At 37.6% G+C, this 16,828-nt stretch overlaps 2 protein-coding genes across 2 annotated transcripts; one reads left to right on the forward strand and one right to left on the reverse strand.

Annotated features, from left to right (window-relative positions):
* The first annotated feature begins 7,327 nt into the window (after positions 1–7,327).
* LOC137739579 (cyclin-dependent kinase C-1-like) lies at positions 7,328–12,251 on the forward strand. Its single transcript, XM_068479204.1, has 12 exons — positions 7,328–7,519; positions 8,086–8,167; positions 8,370–8,460; positions 8,548–8,637; positions 8,773–8,882; positions 8,968–9,040; positions 9,133–9,253; positions 9,357–9,474; positions 10,174–10,313; positions 10,415–10,472; positions 10,932–11,002; positions 11,408–12,251. The coding sequence occupies exons 1-12, from the start codon at positions 7,410–7,412 to the stop codon at positions 11,928–11,930; spliced, it is 1,587 nt and encodes a 528-aa protein (XP_068335305.1). The 5' UTR covers positions 7,328–7,409; the 3' UTR covers positions 11,931–12,251.
* A 987-nt stretch (positions 12,252–13,238) lies between these two features.
* LOC137714982 (probable mitochondrial adenine nucleotide transporter BTL3) lies at positions 13,239–16,033 on the reverse strand. The gene is made up of 4 exons (XM_068454173.1): positions 15,404–16,033; positions 14,621–14,924; positions 13,756–14,223; positions 13,239–13,634 (listed from the first exon to the last, which is right to left on the reverse strand). Exons 1-4 carry the CDS (start codon positions 15,889–15,891, stop codon positions 13,560–13,562), a joined length of 1,335 nt encoding a protein of 444 aa, XP_068310274.1. The 5' UTR covers positions 15,892–16,033; the 3' UTR covers positions 13,239–13,559.
* Positions 16,034–16,828: the final 795 nt, after the last annotated feature.

Raw genomic sequence — 16,828 nt, forward strand, 5'->3', positions numbered from 1 at the left:
TTGAAAGTGTGGTCCCAGAGTTTGGTGGAGGGCGCTCGAATCACCTTCAAATCGAAAGGACTTGATGGTGTTTCAGTCGATAAAGTCCTTGCACTTGTTGCATTCCTCAGCAAGGTTGGTGATAAAGGTGTTGTCAGCCATTGATGAAGGTTTGAAGGTTTTTGGGTTTCGAAGTTTGGTTTCTTTTCTGGGTTAAAAGTAAATAACAAGCGTGTTTGGAGGTTTTGAAAGCGTAAAAATCCAAATGAAACTGAGCTGAGTATTTATAGGCATTTGGGAGGAAGATCAATAGTTTAGTTTTAAAAGAATAAAGGGTAAAATCGACCGGAGAGTTTTGTAATCATGATTGATATCCAAAGAGTCCAAATGAAGAGACCAAAAAGCTCGCGGATTGAGGATGCACGTTTGTGTATGACGGCGAGGTTTATGGCTAAGGGACGTTTCAATGTTTGCACGCTTCAAATGTCATTATTAAAGACAGACAAGTAAGTTGAGAAACTGCCATGTGGAAAATAATTTAACATGTTTAAGGGATTGTGCAATCGTGCTCAATAAATGCGCCTGGGTGGTTGGAGCATTCGAGGTCTTTGGGTTTATTAGGAATGTGCTAAGGGATTATTTCGCTTCTTCAAGGTTGAGGCTTGGCTATGACTTGCAAGCTGAACACCTCAGAAGCGAGGGGGCAATGTTTGGGCCCAAAATATTATTTTGGGTCGAGCTTGGGATTATTCTCGGCCCAATGACATTTATCTAGAATTTTCCTGTGGGCCATCCAGTTAAGGTTGGCTGAATCCTGTTGCGAATGGAATTGGTTTAGATAAGAGCGAAGCAGTCAAAACCTAATGCAACAAGGAGTCGTAAGGTTAAGGATGCTGAGAATTATGTGATGAATCTGGTTTGTTTAAAAGCTTGGTTCAGAGTCCTATTAGAGTCAGGATTGGCCGAAACCTAATTAGATTAGGTTGAGGAGTTCTAATCCGAATACGATTGTAGCATGGCCATGAGGGGGTTGGCTACTATAAATAGAGAAAGGAGTGCATTATTCAAGCCTCTCCAATTCAACACACAGATTGCCCTGCGCAAAGTTTCTTAACAACCCTTGAGATTTTATCCTTCTCCCCATTCTTCCGCCAACACATCTTTAGTTTGGATAAACAGCACTGTGAAGGCAACCAGCGACATCTTCAATTTGGATAGACAGCACTGGAGCCGTAAAATTAGTCGATTAAGGAACACCTTCAGTTTGGATAGACAACACTGCTTCGAAACCGATTGGTTATTTATCCAAGTCCCAGAGTCCTTGTTGGTAGAGGCGACCTCATCAGCCTTCTCAGCAAAGTGAGGTGTTATCAAGTTATTACATTCGGCACATTGAAAGCCGAATTCGAAATAACAGCCTTGTCTTCAAGGTCAAGAAGTCAGCAGCGCGCCTAACGCCACATCAACATGTTTTACACCCCGACCGAACTCGGCCGACGAGTTGGCACGCCCCGCATATAAGCGAATGACCGTAGTTAGCTCATTAGTTACTCGGCCTATGCACCACGTAGGCTTGGTAGTTTTTAGGATCAACAAATATAAACTAAAATTTTAAGCAATTTGTCATACCAATTTTTTGAAATCATTCATTTGTCATCTCTCCCTAACTCCGTTAAGTTTTTCATCTAAATATAGGTCATGTGCCTTGCACATAACTTGTGTTTAGGGTTATTTCGGTCATTTTAATACCTTACTTCCCTTTTATTAAGTTGTATTCGACAAACAATTGTAGGGTTATTAGGCAATGGAACAATATTTTTGATATGATAGCAATGAAATGATCATGCAATGCACTCTCTTCTAGTTATTCCAAATATGTAATGATACACAAGTGGGAGTTTGCATTTAAGCATGTCACGAAGACATAATTACATACGAGCTCTATAAATGAGAAACAAGTTGACGCTTTGTGCTATAAATGGAATTGTAGATGCATATGCGCTAAAAAAAAGTAAAAAAAATTAAGTGTTTGTACTAAAGAAAAGTAAAAAACTTGTGAAAAGATGCTAAAATGACCTAAATAACTCTGAACACAAGTCATGTGTGAGGCACGTGACTTAAAAACTTAACGGAGTTAGAATGAGATGACAAATTAATGATTTTGTGAAGTTGGTATGTCAAATTGCTTAAATTTTTAGTTTGTATGAAAAATTGAAAAATATGAACAAGTTTATATGACATTTCAAAAGTTTTTCCATATACATACACGTCTTTAATGCAAAGGGATCCCCATTTTTTCAAAAAATGGAGATTAGGTGTGGGGATAATCCACGTCGAACTTCAACGATCTGAACCATCTATGTTGTAAGTCTCGATTCATATCATCCTTACAAAAATTCAATTCAGTCCCAAACCATTTGCCTATGTAATTATCAAGATAAAATTTCATTGTTTTTTATATAACAAAGTATTCATTAATTTCCTTAAACTCAATTAGATATCTTAAATATTTCAGATTTGGCTAATATTTCACATACATTCGTTTTTGACACACATTTTCACAAATGTTTTGTAGGACCTACTCCGTAACAAAATATTTTAAGGATTACCCATGAATCTTTTAGATTTTTTGTGACAACCCGTTCCAAATTTTACGTTTTTATTTTATTTTAAAAGCGTGAATTTACGAAATTGCCCTAGAGGTAAGGACTTTGACTTCTGTTGACCATCGTCTAGAGAGACGTACGATTTATTCTTTTAACATATTCTCGTAATACTCGTGGATGTGAACGCATAGGCGAAAGCCGTTTCCGAGTCTGGATTATAACGGTACAGTTATGGACGTTCGAAATTGGTTATTCAAGGTTTAGTGTTAATTAAATTAAATCCCCAATCAGAAATTGGTTATTTAAGGTGAAGCCCAATCAGAAATAGAGAAATAGAAAGAAGAAAAGAAAAAAAAAAAACTCAGCTTTCCCGTGGGTTTTTCTAACCCGCGACCACCCATCTTCCAAGGTAGATTCCGGCCAACTCCGGTGGAGTTTTTCGATGCCACCACCACCATCTTGAAGCTCTCATTCCCCTCTACAAAACCCACCCAAGAACCACCTTGATTAACCATGGTATGTGGCGGTTTGAGGCCACGAAAGTTGACGAAAATCAATGGTGCTCCGGCCACCCTTTTCAATTTTTCGGCAAATCGGCAAAGCGATGGCCGATGCCACCACTTGGGCTTTGTAGCCCATCATCCCAGGAGCAAAACCCAACCAACCTTGACCCCGTTGGACCACCGTAGACGACGAATCGACGTCGGGAAGTTTTAGGCACCCGTCGGCTTTGTGGGCAAAATTGACCATCTTCCGTCCACTTTTGGACTTTGTGGCAGGTATGAAAGTTGCTCCACTCACTGAGATCTTCATTTCTGTGAAGTTTGAGAATTTTTGGAAATAGTTGGATTTTCCGGCGAGTCGGGGCGGCCGACCGCCACCCGCGGCGGCGCGTGGCCAGTGGGCCGCCAATGCTATTTTTAGGCTATGTCAAATGTCTTGAATTCAGTTTTTTCAGTTGAATGACGTAGGTTGATAGTTGGAACCTAAATTCGTTACGATATGTTACTTGATAAAAATGTGAATCGATGATCCGACCGTTGGATCGGCACCAAAACTGGATACATTATAATACGTAATATTTAAAGATCATAGGAATTTATGGATCGGGAATCCGACTTACGGATCTTCCTGAATTGGATTTGTAAGTTAGTAAAATAAATGTTCACGGCCACTTGTTTTAGGCAATTGGCGGAGATCTGACCGTTGGATCGTAATGAAATTTTAATAGGTTATTCTAGAAACATATTGTGGATCGTTGGGAGTTGCGGATTGGAAATCTGATATGCGGATCTTCCGGGTCAAGTTATACAGGGTTGTAAACCCTACCGTCGATATTTGATCGACGGTTGACTTGTGGTCAATGGGTCTCAGACTATTTTAGAATGTCGTTGAGGTTGTGTTTTATGTGAATTACATATTCTACGAATAAGAGTTATGAGATGTGATTTGATAATTGGTCACAGGGACCAATCATTCAGGACGCCTCGATGCTTGCGCTAGAGAATCATAGCGTGGACTCCAGGTGAGTGCATCTTTTCATTTTTATCGTACATATTATTGAGAGTTCTATCGACACTTTTAAATTGATTAGGCATATTACTTACATATATAATTATTGTGAATGCTTGAAGTACTATAGGAACTACGAATGGCTTGATCCCTGTTTAGGGTACGTAGGCAGTCTAACAAGACGTTAGATGCAGCCATAAAATATTTGAGACAAAAGCCTTGCTTGGGAAATTGAGTAATGCGAAGGAAATTGGTAAAGGCAAGTTTTAGTTTTATGAATTAGTTAGCTAAATTAGTGTTAATTGGGTCGTCATGGATAATTATCCCTGAAAATATGTAGTTCGGGAGTAGGGCGTTATTGATTGTACACTTCACACCGTATTGTTTATAATTGAGAATGTTTCGACATGGTTGAGTATTAGATTGCATCATGGTATATCAATATGTATATTACTTGCATATAATTATTGGGAACGCTTTCAAGTGCAAAGGTGAACTCAGGACACCCAGGTAAGTTCAGGTGAGTTTATGGTACTAGTTGAATCGATTGCGTTATAGCATGACTACAGTTATGTGTTAGGCAACTTCGATACTGTCGTACTAGTTGCCATGAGTTGCATATGTTATATTGAGATGCATTGAGAGCTCATAAACCTGCATCCCGGTGTTAGTGCTCCCGCCCATGGCCAGGGCACAGTCCTTCACGTGATGTTCACCTCCCGCACCTTACGCTCACCTTGGATTCAAGGTAGGTGCACAATCCTGTCGTACAAACCACTTTAGGTGGTTCCGACTCGTAGGTGACCCGCGATTATTCGCCCAGTCTTCACGTGATTGTAGCACTTGAGCGTATTTATTTACACCCAGTCTTGTCGTACATACCACTTTAGGTGGTTCCGACTCGTGTGCAGGTATACTTATTGAGCTATTGGCTAGCCAGGATTGATGAGATATGGATAAGTCGTACAGGTCACTATAGGTGACTCCGACTTATATGCTAGCCATGATTGATGAGATATGGATAAGTCGTACAGGTCACTATAGGTGACTCCGACTTATATGCTAGCCATGATTGATGAGATATGGCTAAGTCGTACAGGTCATTATAGGTGACTCCGACTTATATGCTAGCCAGGATTGATGAGATATGGATAAGTCGTACATGTCACTATAGGTGACTCCGACTTATATGCTAGCCATGATTGATGAGATATGGATAAGTTGTACATGTCATTTTAGATGACTCTGACTAATATATCACTTTATATTGATTTAGTTCATTTGGCCTACTTATTAATGTATGGTGGAGTTGATGGCAAACCGTGGTTTTGGTCATTTCTGAGTATGATTTGGATATATGTATATATGTGGTACTGTCTTATGGAAAACGATACAGGTTTTACATTTAGGGGCATTACTTTTAGAGAGGTAATAACTTTGGGAAGCTTGGTTTTATTGCTTACTCACACCTTCTGTTTGGTGCCCTCCAGGTTTTAGCTGCTGAGTTTGTATCGACAAGAATCTATGGCGAATCTTAGTATTGATGGATATTTCTGAGGGTATGATTCTTACCCACACTACTGTACCTTACCTATGCTCTGACATCGCGTGTGAAATGGGTTCGCTCCCACTCGTAGCGCACTCTGGTACTTAGACACTTTTAGATTCAAATTTATTCACTTTTTATACACTATCACATTTTATGGCTTCGTCACCTTCCAGGTGTCGGCCAGCACAGCTCGATTCAGGGTCCAAGTGGACTTTCTGGGTCGGGGTGTGTCATTTTTCCTCAAAGTTCGCGTCTATAAAAATCACAAAACTTTGAAATTATATGACCATTGAATTAATTGATAGTCTTTCTTTCTATAAAATCGTATTCGTTCATTTTTTTTTTATAAATTAATGTTTTAATAATTTTGGCTTTGTTTAATTTTTTTGCATAAATCATGTATAAATGATGTATTGAAAATATAAAAAAAAAAAATTCAAAATGAACGTTACAAAATGTGTGTCACAAAATGTGTGTCACAAAATAGGTGTCTTTTGATCCCCCTTCCGTTGAAGGATTCATCAAGTAATTTTAGTTGAGTAGCATCTGTGATACTCAATATATAATTTATTTTAACAATCAAAGTCTCCTGTACTTACATCATTCATGAATAAAATTAAAAAAAAATTTAGAGAGTTTTAATGAAAAACTTGCGATACTGTTCATTTTAATGAAAAATCATATTTTTACATTAAAAAGTTAAACCTGCTACTATTCACTTTACCTTTTTTTTTGTCCTTATCGTTAAAACTCAAAGTTGTCAAACTCTTTTCATTAGTTTCCTAAAATTTTGAGGAAAACTAATGAAAATAGCTTTAGGAAAACTAATGAAAATAGCTTAAAAACTTTGAGTTTTAACGATAAGGACAAAATAAAAGGTAAAATGAATAGTGCCATGATTGACTTTTTAGTGTAAAAATATGGTTTTTCTTTAAAGTGAATAGTACCGGAAGTTTTCTTTAAAATTCCCAAAAATTTAATGTACTGAAGGGAACAAAATAAAAAAAAAAACCGAATATGTTGCCTTTCTCTTTCCCTATAAACCAAAGAGTAAATTGTAGAAATGGTTCGTCAATTTTAATCAAATTAGAGCAACGGTCCGTTAATTAAAAATTCACAACAATTGGTCCCTCAACTCATCAAAATGTGTAGTTATGTTTATTTTTGTCAATTTTGTCAAAATAAGTTATGCTGGAATGACCATTGCTATAATTGGGATACATCAACTTATCAAGAAGTGTAGCTCTGATCATTTTCATCAACTTCACTAGAATTTTGTCAAAATGAGATAAGTTAGACGAACCATTGCTACAATTGGGTTAAAATTAAGGAACCATTACTCTAATTAGGTTAAAGTTGAGGAACCATTTTTGTAGTTAGATTAAAGTTGAGGAACAAATGATAATGAATGTTTAGTTGAGAGATTATAGTTGTACGTTTTGATGAGTTGAGAGATTAATGGTAATAAATTTTTAGTTAATGGATCATTGCTCTAATTGAGTTAAAATTAAAGTATCATTGCCATAATTTACACTAAGGGAAATGTTATTAGCACTTTAAAAATCTCATTCTATACTTTTCATAAGTGTATTTTTCTTTCTAAATATAGAAGAACGTTTTTAATGTAAAATGAGATTTTTAAAATTCTGACAATAATTCTCACTCTAAAACCAAAATAATATTCTTTCTCAAGGGTCGAGAGGGAAATAGCTGTATCTCTCTCGACTGAAAGTCTCGGCAGCCATTGGAAACTGGGGCGAGCGATGGCTGCAGCGGCACCTGGGCAGATAAACACCGAACCGTTAACTTCGTTGGGTTCTCGAAGCGTCGACTGCTTTAAGAAACTCGAGCACATTGGCGAAGGCACTTATGGGTCTGTCTCTTTCTCTCTCTCCCGCTCTCTCTCCTCCCTTAAATTTAATCATGAACGATGATTGCCCTTGTACTAATTAGGAACTTAAGTATGTAAATAATTCATGTTTATTTGAAAATTTATCTGTTAATCGACAAATTCGAAATATGTTGTGTAAAATTGTGAAATCATGATTGCTATAATTAGGTTTTAATCTTGTGTTCTTGGTTGTGAGGATTTGGCCTCCTTGTTGTTGTCGTTAGTATTTTCTGATAATAGTTTGTATAATTATTAGCATGGGAAGAAAAACTAAAAATGTAGTTAATCTCGATCTTTAAATAATAAAATTGATTAAAAGTAGAGATTATTAGTTTCTTTAAGACAACAATGGTGATGTAAACAGAAGTCCAACAGTGTGGAAATTATGTCTAATGTTTTTTTTTTTTTTTTTTCAAACAAATATGTCTAATCTGAAGCGAAAGCAAATATGCTTTTACATAATGAAGTGCAAATACTTGTGTGGAATTTTCTTAATTATGAATTAATCAAGCTACGTTTTCTTCTCCTGCATGATTGTTCTTTTGCAGTCAAGTGTTCACGGCCAGAGAAACCAGAACTGGGGAAATAGTTGCCTTGAAAAAAATACGCATGGATAATGAAAAAGAAGGGGTATTGTTCTTTCCATTTACCATGTGTTAATAAGTCAGAAATTGGTTTGGATTATGTGAAACTACGGGTATTTAAGTACATGCACGTGCACAGTGCACACACACACCCAAGCTTACTCCGTTACGTAAATACACACACATTGTGGATCGCACTTATTTCACATCTTATAATAACTTGCGGAACTTTTGCTTTGTTTATCTAGTTCCCTATTACTGCAATCCGGGAAATTAAAATTCTGAAGAAGCTTCATCATGAAAATGTTGTTAAGCTGAAGGAGATTGTAACTTCTGCAGGTACTTTTGTTTTTATCGTTCATGTTTTATCTCACATCACCATTTTATGCATTTGTAACATTTATATTGGTTATGTTTTGCTCATAGGTCCTGAAAGGGATGAGCTGAGGAATCAGGGTCGTGAAAGGGATGAGCAAGAGAATCAAGGTCCTGAAAGGGATGAGCAAGAGAATCAAGGTACACAAATCTGTTGCATGAAATCCTAGTCAGTTGTGCGTGTTACATCACTGTGTATGTGATTTCAGAGGGTGTCACTTTGTATCAATTTTTTGTCTGAGGTGGTTATTCTAACATTTGTTTTTTCGATTACAGATAGTAGTAAGTCCAAGGGTGGCATCTATATGGTTTTTGAGTACATGGATCATGATCTGACAGGCCTTACTGTCCGTTCTGGACAGACATTTACTGTTCCCCAAATAAAGGTATCAGATATTTTTTAGAATATTGGATGAGAGAAGATTCTGTAACATCAAGTTACTAACAGTTCTCTCACCTTGTATTCTTCAGTGTTATATGAAGCAGTTATTGACTGGGCTCCATTACTGTCATGTTAATAAAGTACTTCACCGTGACATCAAAGGTTAATTAACAAGTTATATCATGTCCTTTGTCGGAGAGAATTGTTAATATGTTGCACCAGGAGCTATATCAGAATAATGCCTATTCTTGCAGGTTCTAATCTTTTGATAGATAATGAGGGGAAGTTGAAGCTAGCAGACTTTGGGCTTGCAAAGTATTATTGTAGTAACCATGAGGGAAATCTTACAAATCGTGTCATTACTTTGTGGTATAGGTAAACATTTCCTTCATAATTACCATTGGAAATTTGTGTTGCTAAAGCATTGATTCATTTAAGGAGTATGCCTGATGTTTGGTCAGTGATATGATTGGAGCAGGCCCCCGGAGTTGCTGCTTGGAGCCACAAAGTATGGTCCAGCTGTTGATATGTGGTCTGTTGGTTGCATCTTTGCTGAACTCCTGCATGGAAAGCCAATTTTACAAGGAAGAAATGAAGTTAGTTAGCCAGTCATTCTTCTCTACCCTGATAATTGGTTTTAGAATTGATGATTTTACCACATTTTGCATTACATTTTGGCTAATATTGTGAAACTGCGAGGTCTTAATTCAATTAGCTATAGATTGCTTCAGATTTAGTTACACTATATGTTATTGAAAGATATGCACTGTTTTTCCGCAATCTAAGATTAAGATCTCAATGCCTTTTTGGAAATATGCACAGTAAAATCAAATATCTGTTGAGGAGCATGTGTTTGAAGGAAGTGTTCGGTGGAGTTTTCTTCCAACTTGTTTCATTCTAAGGTGTAAAAGTTCTTGCTGTGCCCTATTAGAGGCTGTACCAGGACTTTTGTTTTTTTATTTTTTATGTTTAATTGTTTTGAGGTGTCTAACTATGATGCGGTTGGTTCAAGAATCAAGATAATTTGTTTTTTATTTTTATTTTTATTTTTTCTCAATTTGGTGGTTTTATAAAGTATAAAAGACATACATGACTAGGGAATGGAAACATTTGTGTGCCTTGGTGTGACGACCTTGTGTTCATAGTAAAGCATGTTTTTTTGGCTCATCATTTTGAAGTTATGATTCTGTGCACTGGTATGTATAAATTTGTGAGTCGCATAGATCTGGGGACATGGACAAACAATTTCACAAGGCTAAGTTTTGTGATATATGTTTTATTTGTATTTATTGTAGCCTGACCAACTGAACAAGATATTCGAGCTTTGTGGATCACCTGATGAGATCAACTGGTCAGATGTTTCAAAACTTCCTTGGTATAATAATCTCAAGCCAACAAAAACCATGAAACGATGTGTTGGGGAAATTTTCGGACAGTAAGTAAACAATTGATGAGTTTTGTAAGTACTATAATTGAATATTAATGTCATAAGCTATTTGATTCTGTTTGCTCATTAGTTTTCTATGTCCATTTCAGTTTTGACTTTCATGCTTTGGATTTACTGGAGCACTTATTAACTCTTGATCCAAATCAGGTACCGCTTAAATTGGACATGCTTGTCATAATTATTTTTCTAGTATACCTGAGTCTAAATTTGTTCTAGAATCGGAGGAGTTTCTGTTTTGCTATGTTTTTTTAGTAGATCAGCCATACTAGCATGATTCATTTGCTACCATTTTTTGGCATGGAAACCTGAATTCAAATATATACTGGCTCAAACAAATAGTTGAGCTGAATATTTGTTTGAAGATTATGATTAATCATATAATGCACATTATCAGGAGGCTTCAAGGAAAGTAATATAATTGTATACTGACCAACGTTATCGATCATCACTAACTGAAAATCAAGCATTTTGGCCACATTTGCTGCTACTGTGGAGGAATGATTTTGATAATGTAGATTGAGAAATTTTCCACACCCTTCTGTAGTATAGGGTTTAAATTTTGGGTGCTTCAATAATTTTTCTTCTTATCTATTGTCTCCTATGTAGAGATGGACTGCGAAGCAAGCACTGAATGCTGATTATTTCTGGGCTGACCCTTTACCCTGTGATCCAAAGAGGTGTTTTGCTATTTTAAATTGTCTGTATTCCGTTTGAGTTTATTGAATCACTTGGCACATTCAATAGTTGTCCGTCCCACGAACAGTTCCCCACAGATGGTGATAAAAACCCAGTTGTGTTGTGCCTACCCAGGATGACAATTTGTATTTTGCTCCTCTTTTCATTGACTTACAAAACTTACCCCATTGAGCGATTCTTGCTCATCGCATGTGCATCGCTAACCAGGTTTAGTCACCTACTAGTCTAATACGTGTCCCTTTATCTGAAAGTGGCGGCATAGCATTGGACCCATCATTGTGGGAATTTGAGTTGTCATCGTTTAGGTCTTTTGGAATGCCTATGATTCCAGGTTTCTCTTCATATTTATATATTTGTTAACCTGTACTTGTCTTTTCATTTTACAGCCTGCCTAAGTATGAATCATCACATGAATTCCAAACAAAGAAAAGGAAGCAGCAGCAGCAGCAAACTGAAGACGTATCAAAGAGATCAAAGTCACAGCATTCTCATAAGAATGATTGCCTGCCTCCCATTCAACATACCGCGCAAGCTCCTCCACAACGGCAGGGGTCCCATCATCCGATGACTGATAGCCAGCCCCCATTATCTGCTGGACCTAGCCACCACCACTATGGAAAGCCGCACGGTCCTCCTGGAGGCCCAAGCAGGTATCCTCCCAGTGGAAACCAGAGTGGGCCTTACCATATGAATCGTGGAGATCAAGCTGGAGGTTACAGTGGCAGACCATATCCAACGCAAGGACATGCTCCACCATATGCTGGGAGTGGAACGAGTTGTCCTAGCACAAGAGGAGCCCCTGCTGGTTATGGAATTGGCCCTCCAAACCATTCCCAAAACAATCAATATGGAGTTCCTGCTGCTGATAGAGGTGTGAGTACACGAAATCAACAGTATGGTCGGAAGTAGTGACAGTTGGAACTAATGCATGGAATTAGGAGGTTATACCAATGCAACAAAGATAGTTATGGAATCGCGGTCGTGTTAGGAAAATCAGTAGGGTTAAAAGTCGCAGAAACAAAATCTGGCTGTACATTCTTTTGGGAGTTGTTTTTGTTCCTGCACATGGTCCTAACGTTTTTCATGAAACGTTAAACAGAACTGTAGACCCTAACCCTGCCGACATGTTTGCCGTTATAGGATCCAACCTGATGGTTCAAACTAGTTTGTGCATGCATTGCTTTTGTATAAGTTCCCCAAGTAATAAGATGCTCGATTTCCTTTGTTTTCTTTCTGGTTACGTTTCTTTCATTGTTATGACAATCTAGTTTTGCACTCTTGAAACTTGGATCAGCTTTTGGTGGAATTTTTCTGAGTCCGTGGTATCTAAACGGTCATTCCTTGCGTTATAATACAAGTTGGGGGACACGAAAAAGTTCATCATTTTCTCTATTTGTATTATGACATGTGAAGTGCCGCTTCAATTCCCGACACTAGGAACAGTCTCTCCAAGTTTGGATGTATAGCATAAAGAATGTTAGAAGAGTGACATTGTCCAATGAGCGGCCACTCGATTGGAGGTGAAAAATTCTTGGGCTTTTGGTTAAAATGATCTAAAATCAAATCGCAATTGTATCCTATTTATCATATATAGACTATGCATCGATGAGATATCATGGTATACTAAAAATTAATCATTTTAACAATAACGGGTAGAAATTAGATCATTTGATTCAAAAGCCCAAAACTATTATATAGAAGAGTGATACTTTGTACACCCAAGTTTCGTCTCTTGACACATTTGTTTCTCTAGACGTCCAATTTACTCACATTTCTTCGGACAGCCAAAAAAATTTTCCACACTTCCAAGAATACCCTTCTTTTACTTTTTATTAATTTATTTTTCTCTGGACACACAGTTTTGATTTTTTTTTTTTTTTTTGCACCCATTCTGCCTTCCCTATCTGATCGCGAATATCTCAAATCAACACCAGAGCTAGATCCAAATTAAGTCGCGGTTACGTCGTGGTTTGTTTCCAAACCTTATAGGTGTCCAAAGGAAATAATTGTTTTCCTTAAAAGTTCACTAAACCCTTTATGGTAATTTTATATATGGATATAAAAGTCTTTTTCTTTAAATAAGTAATGGGTGTCGGGAGGTAAAACCCGAATGTACAAAAATCACTATTTAAAAATTGTGATCTCTAATTTGGTACGACCTTTAATTACTTGAAAAAACCTGCTCACATACGTTTATCTTGACAATTATTTCCCACAATATATGCCCATTTATTCATGATTTTAATGATTAATTAGATAAAAACAAATTCTAAGCATCTGTAACTTTGCTCATTTATCTCAAAGTACTAGTCAAATACAAAACAATCAAAATCTCAAAATAATAATACACCCGGGTCAAGCACACGCAGCTTGCCCTTAATTCTTCTTTCACTATATGAGTTGACTGTTGCTTTCCTCTTGCAAGTTGTAACTACTCAAATGACGATGGAAAATCAAGAAAAATTACAGGCAAACTAATCATTCTCGGCTAGTCATCCTCGACGAGAACCTTCGGATCTTTATATGGATTCAAAACTATTATGTAGACTCGACTTTGAGAAAAATCTTCATGAACTCGTACACAAGATAACTTATGGCAGAAGATGGTAAAACCTAAAGAGTAAGGACATAAGAAAAACGTTAAGGAACTTCACCGTAAACCTGATGAAATGAGAAAGAGCTCGACAAAAGATCGAAAATCATTCTCATCTAAAGAATTGTAAGGGCACCGTACCTGCAATAGGCTTGGTGTTAATCCTGCATAAAGAGCAGGCACACCTCCTTGCTCGACAATTTTAATACAAGTTGCAAGCGTGCTTAACTTAGTTGCTCGAACTTGCATTTGAAGGTGTCTCCTCACAACTTCAAATGGATATGTAGCAGCTTCAGAACAGGCACCAGCGATTGCCCCATATAGTAATGTTCTAACGGGACCCAACTCCAGTTGTTCCAAAGCATTCAGTTTATCACCTTCTTGTCTCATATGTTGGATCCTTTTCCTCCCTTCAGGTGAATGAAGATAAGCTGATTTCAGTATATCATAAACACCGTAGAAAACTGCACCTGAAGGTGCCATGCTCACAATCGCGGGTAGTAAACCCTTGTAAAGAGAAAAGAACCCTTCAGTTTGGATCATGTGGCGGAAAGCACCGATTACACCACCCAAGGCCTCTCCACCAGGTGCTACCATCTTTGTCCTGATCTGAAAGAATCCACATTTTAGAATGTGACTTGCGAAAATTCTTAATCTATAAGCACAAAGCCTGGAGTTGGGCAAATTCCAATATCAACATATTTGAGGCACAAACCAAGGTTCCAAGCAATGGCCAAAAAACACGAAACATTACTTCATCCAACGTAGGAAGCCGAAAACAGCTTCACCCGGAAGAAAATTTCTTCTCAGATGCCTTGTAAAAGACAATGGAATGATTTACTCCCATTATTTATTTCTTCTTTTTTTTCTCTCCCATTCGACTCAATTTCAACGAAGAAATTAATTTGAACACAAATTAAGAAAAGACACGCCAGGAAAAAAAATGTGCTTATGAGATGAAATCAGCTGAACCAATAAGTAATAACAGTACAAAGTTGCGACATACAGTGTCCATAGGTAAGCAGAGCAAGGTGGCTGTAATTCCAGCCGCAGCACCAGCAAGAAACCTCTCGTAATTTGTGGACTCCTCACTCCGAGACAGTTTCCTCAGATGATTTCTGTAAGTATCATAAGCACAGAAATTGATAGCCTTAAAGGGTGCCGTGCGAAGAATATTGACAAAATTTCCTTTCCAAAATCCCTTCAGCCCTTGAGAAGCTGCAATCGTCCTGATGAGTTCAATAAGGTTCTTCTGTTCGCCACGAACTACATATTCCAGCTTTAGCCTCTCAAGAGGAGCAACGAACGTCCTAAGAAAACACCAAGACTCTAGAATGGTAAGGCATGAGCCCTTACTCAACTAAAAAAACAATCCAACAGCCAAAATAGTAATATTGATTAATCCAAAACTCTATATATACCAATCCAAATTATTACTCAAATATCCACAGAAAATAAAAAACACATCACAAAAATTTATTTGATCGGAATTTGAGTTTTTTTACGTCAAAATGTTGATAAGAATGTTTATTGCGTCCATCTGCATTGATGAATAGTGGAAAATAATTATCCCTATGCATAGGCTCACATGCATGATACATCTATTTGGATCAGTTTAAAAAATAAAAATCACGATCTAACGGCTAAAACACTTATATAGGAGCACTGTAATATAATTCTCTTGTCAATCCAAAAGAGTCCGGAAATTCACAAACAAAGACAAATAATTATTCACAAAATCATAAGTAAATAAAGATGGAACTGGGTTTAGGGTTTGGAGTAACCGAACCTTGAAACCATAGCAGCAACAGCTCCAGACCAAAGATGCTTGGTGGTATTCATAGCACCCGATCCCTTCCGTGCAGTCTCAGCCTCATCCTTCTTGAACACCGCCACGACGGCGGCCTCCTCCGATGAAAAGCTTTTGTCCCCATTTTGCCCCAGGACTTGTCCCGATTCCGGAACATACTCTTCCTCACTTCCCTTTATCGACAAACTCACAGACAAAAACAACGACGTGCCGCCACCGCCGCTGCTTCCCTTCAAACCTTCAAAACGCAGCGTCCTGCTGCCGCGGCGCCTTAAACAACAACCCGAACCGGAACGCAAACGGACATTGGGTGAAATCAAGGAAAGGAAGGAAGGAGGGACGGTGTTACTCGGGTGCAGGAACAGGCCTCCGAGGAAGATGGGATCAGAATCGGGACCGCGATCGGACGGGTGGATATTGACGAAATGGGTGAGGAGGTTGAAGCTGGAGTGGTCGGATGGGAGCATTTCCGGGGACGTGCAAACGGCGTCGTAGAAGGGTGGAGGAGCGTGGGAAATAAGGACATTTAGAGAGAATGTTTATAAGAGAGTGGGGAATTAAGTGGAGAGGAGGAAGAAGGAAGCTTGAAGAGGACGAGAGAGAGAGAGAGAGAGAGAGAGAATGGAATAATTTGAGGGAGAATGTATTCTCTCTGGAATTATTATTGTGCGAGGTGCAGGAGATGAAAGTGGCAAAAGGACAAAAGGTAGGAATTTTGAATTGGTGATGGTGGATTTGGTGCTTGGTTTCCATCGCCTTCATTTCGGTATCTCTTGTTTGGACGATTGCTTGATTGAACCCTCTCTTATCTGTTCGATCTTTCTCTCTCCCCTCCTCCATGAGCTAAAATAATTGCACTAATCTCTAAGTTGTTATGGCCACCAAAAGCATAAGTCACAGAATCCTTTCGGTACTTTAGGTTGCGTAATGAAAGAGACTGTCTTTGCCTTTAGATGTTGCTAATATTTAGTCATGTCATTATTGTGTAAATAGAAAAATAATTTTATTTTTTTCTCTACTAAATAATATCATGAATTCTATGTAAAGGTTGTCTTAATTGTATCAATCTATGTTATTTTACACACCTGGATTGTCTTTTTTTCTTGGATACAGTTGGGAGGGAGTGTTGAAAATCAAAATCAGTATTGTTTATGCTTACGTTTCATCTACAATTGGGGTGTTCAAAATGATTCTTTAATATTACCAAGGTTGACAAACTTATCAATAGTAAAAACCATCAAAATATTTTTTTTTTTTTCATGTAAAAAATATTTAATGTTCTAGACCAAGTCTAATTACACGTAATAAAAATTTGTATATATTGTTTACACATTATGCCAAATGACGTATGTGGTATTTAGATCTACAAAAGATCTTAGGTAGGAGATAACACATGTGACCAAA

This window comes from Pyrus communis, chromosome 1 (genome assembly GCF_963583255.1).
Source record: "Pyrus communis chromosome 1, drPyrComm1.1, whole genome shotgun sequence".
In the NCBI taxonomy this organism is placed as follows: domain Eukaryota; kingdom Viridiplantae; phylum Streptophyta; class Magnoliopsida; order Rosales; family Rosaceae; genus Pyrus; species Pyrus communis.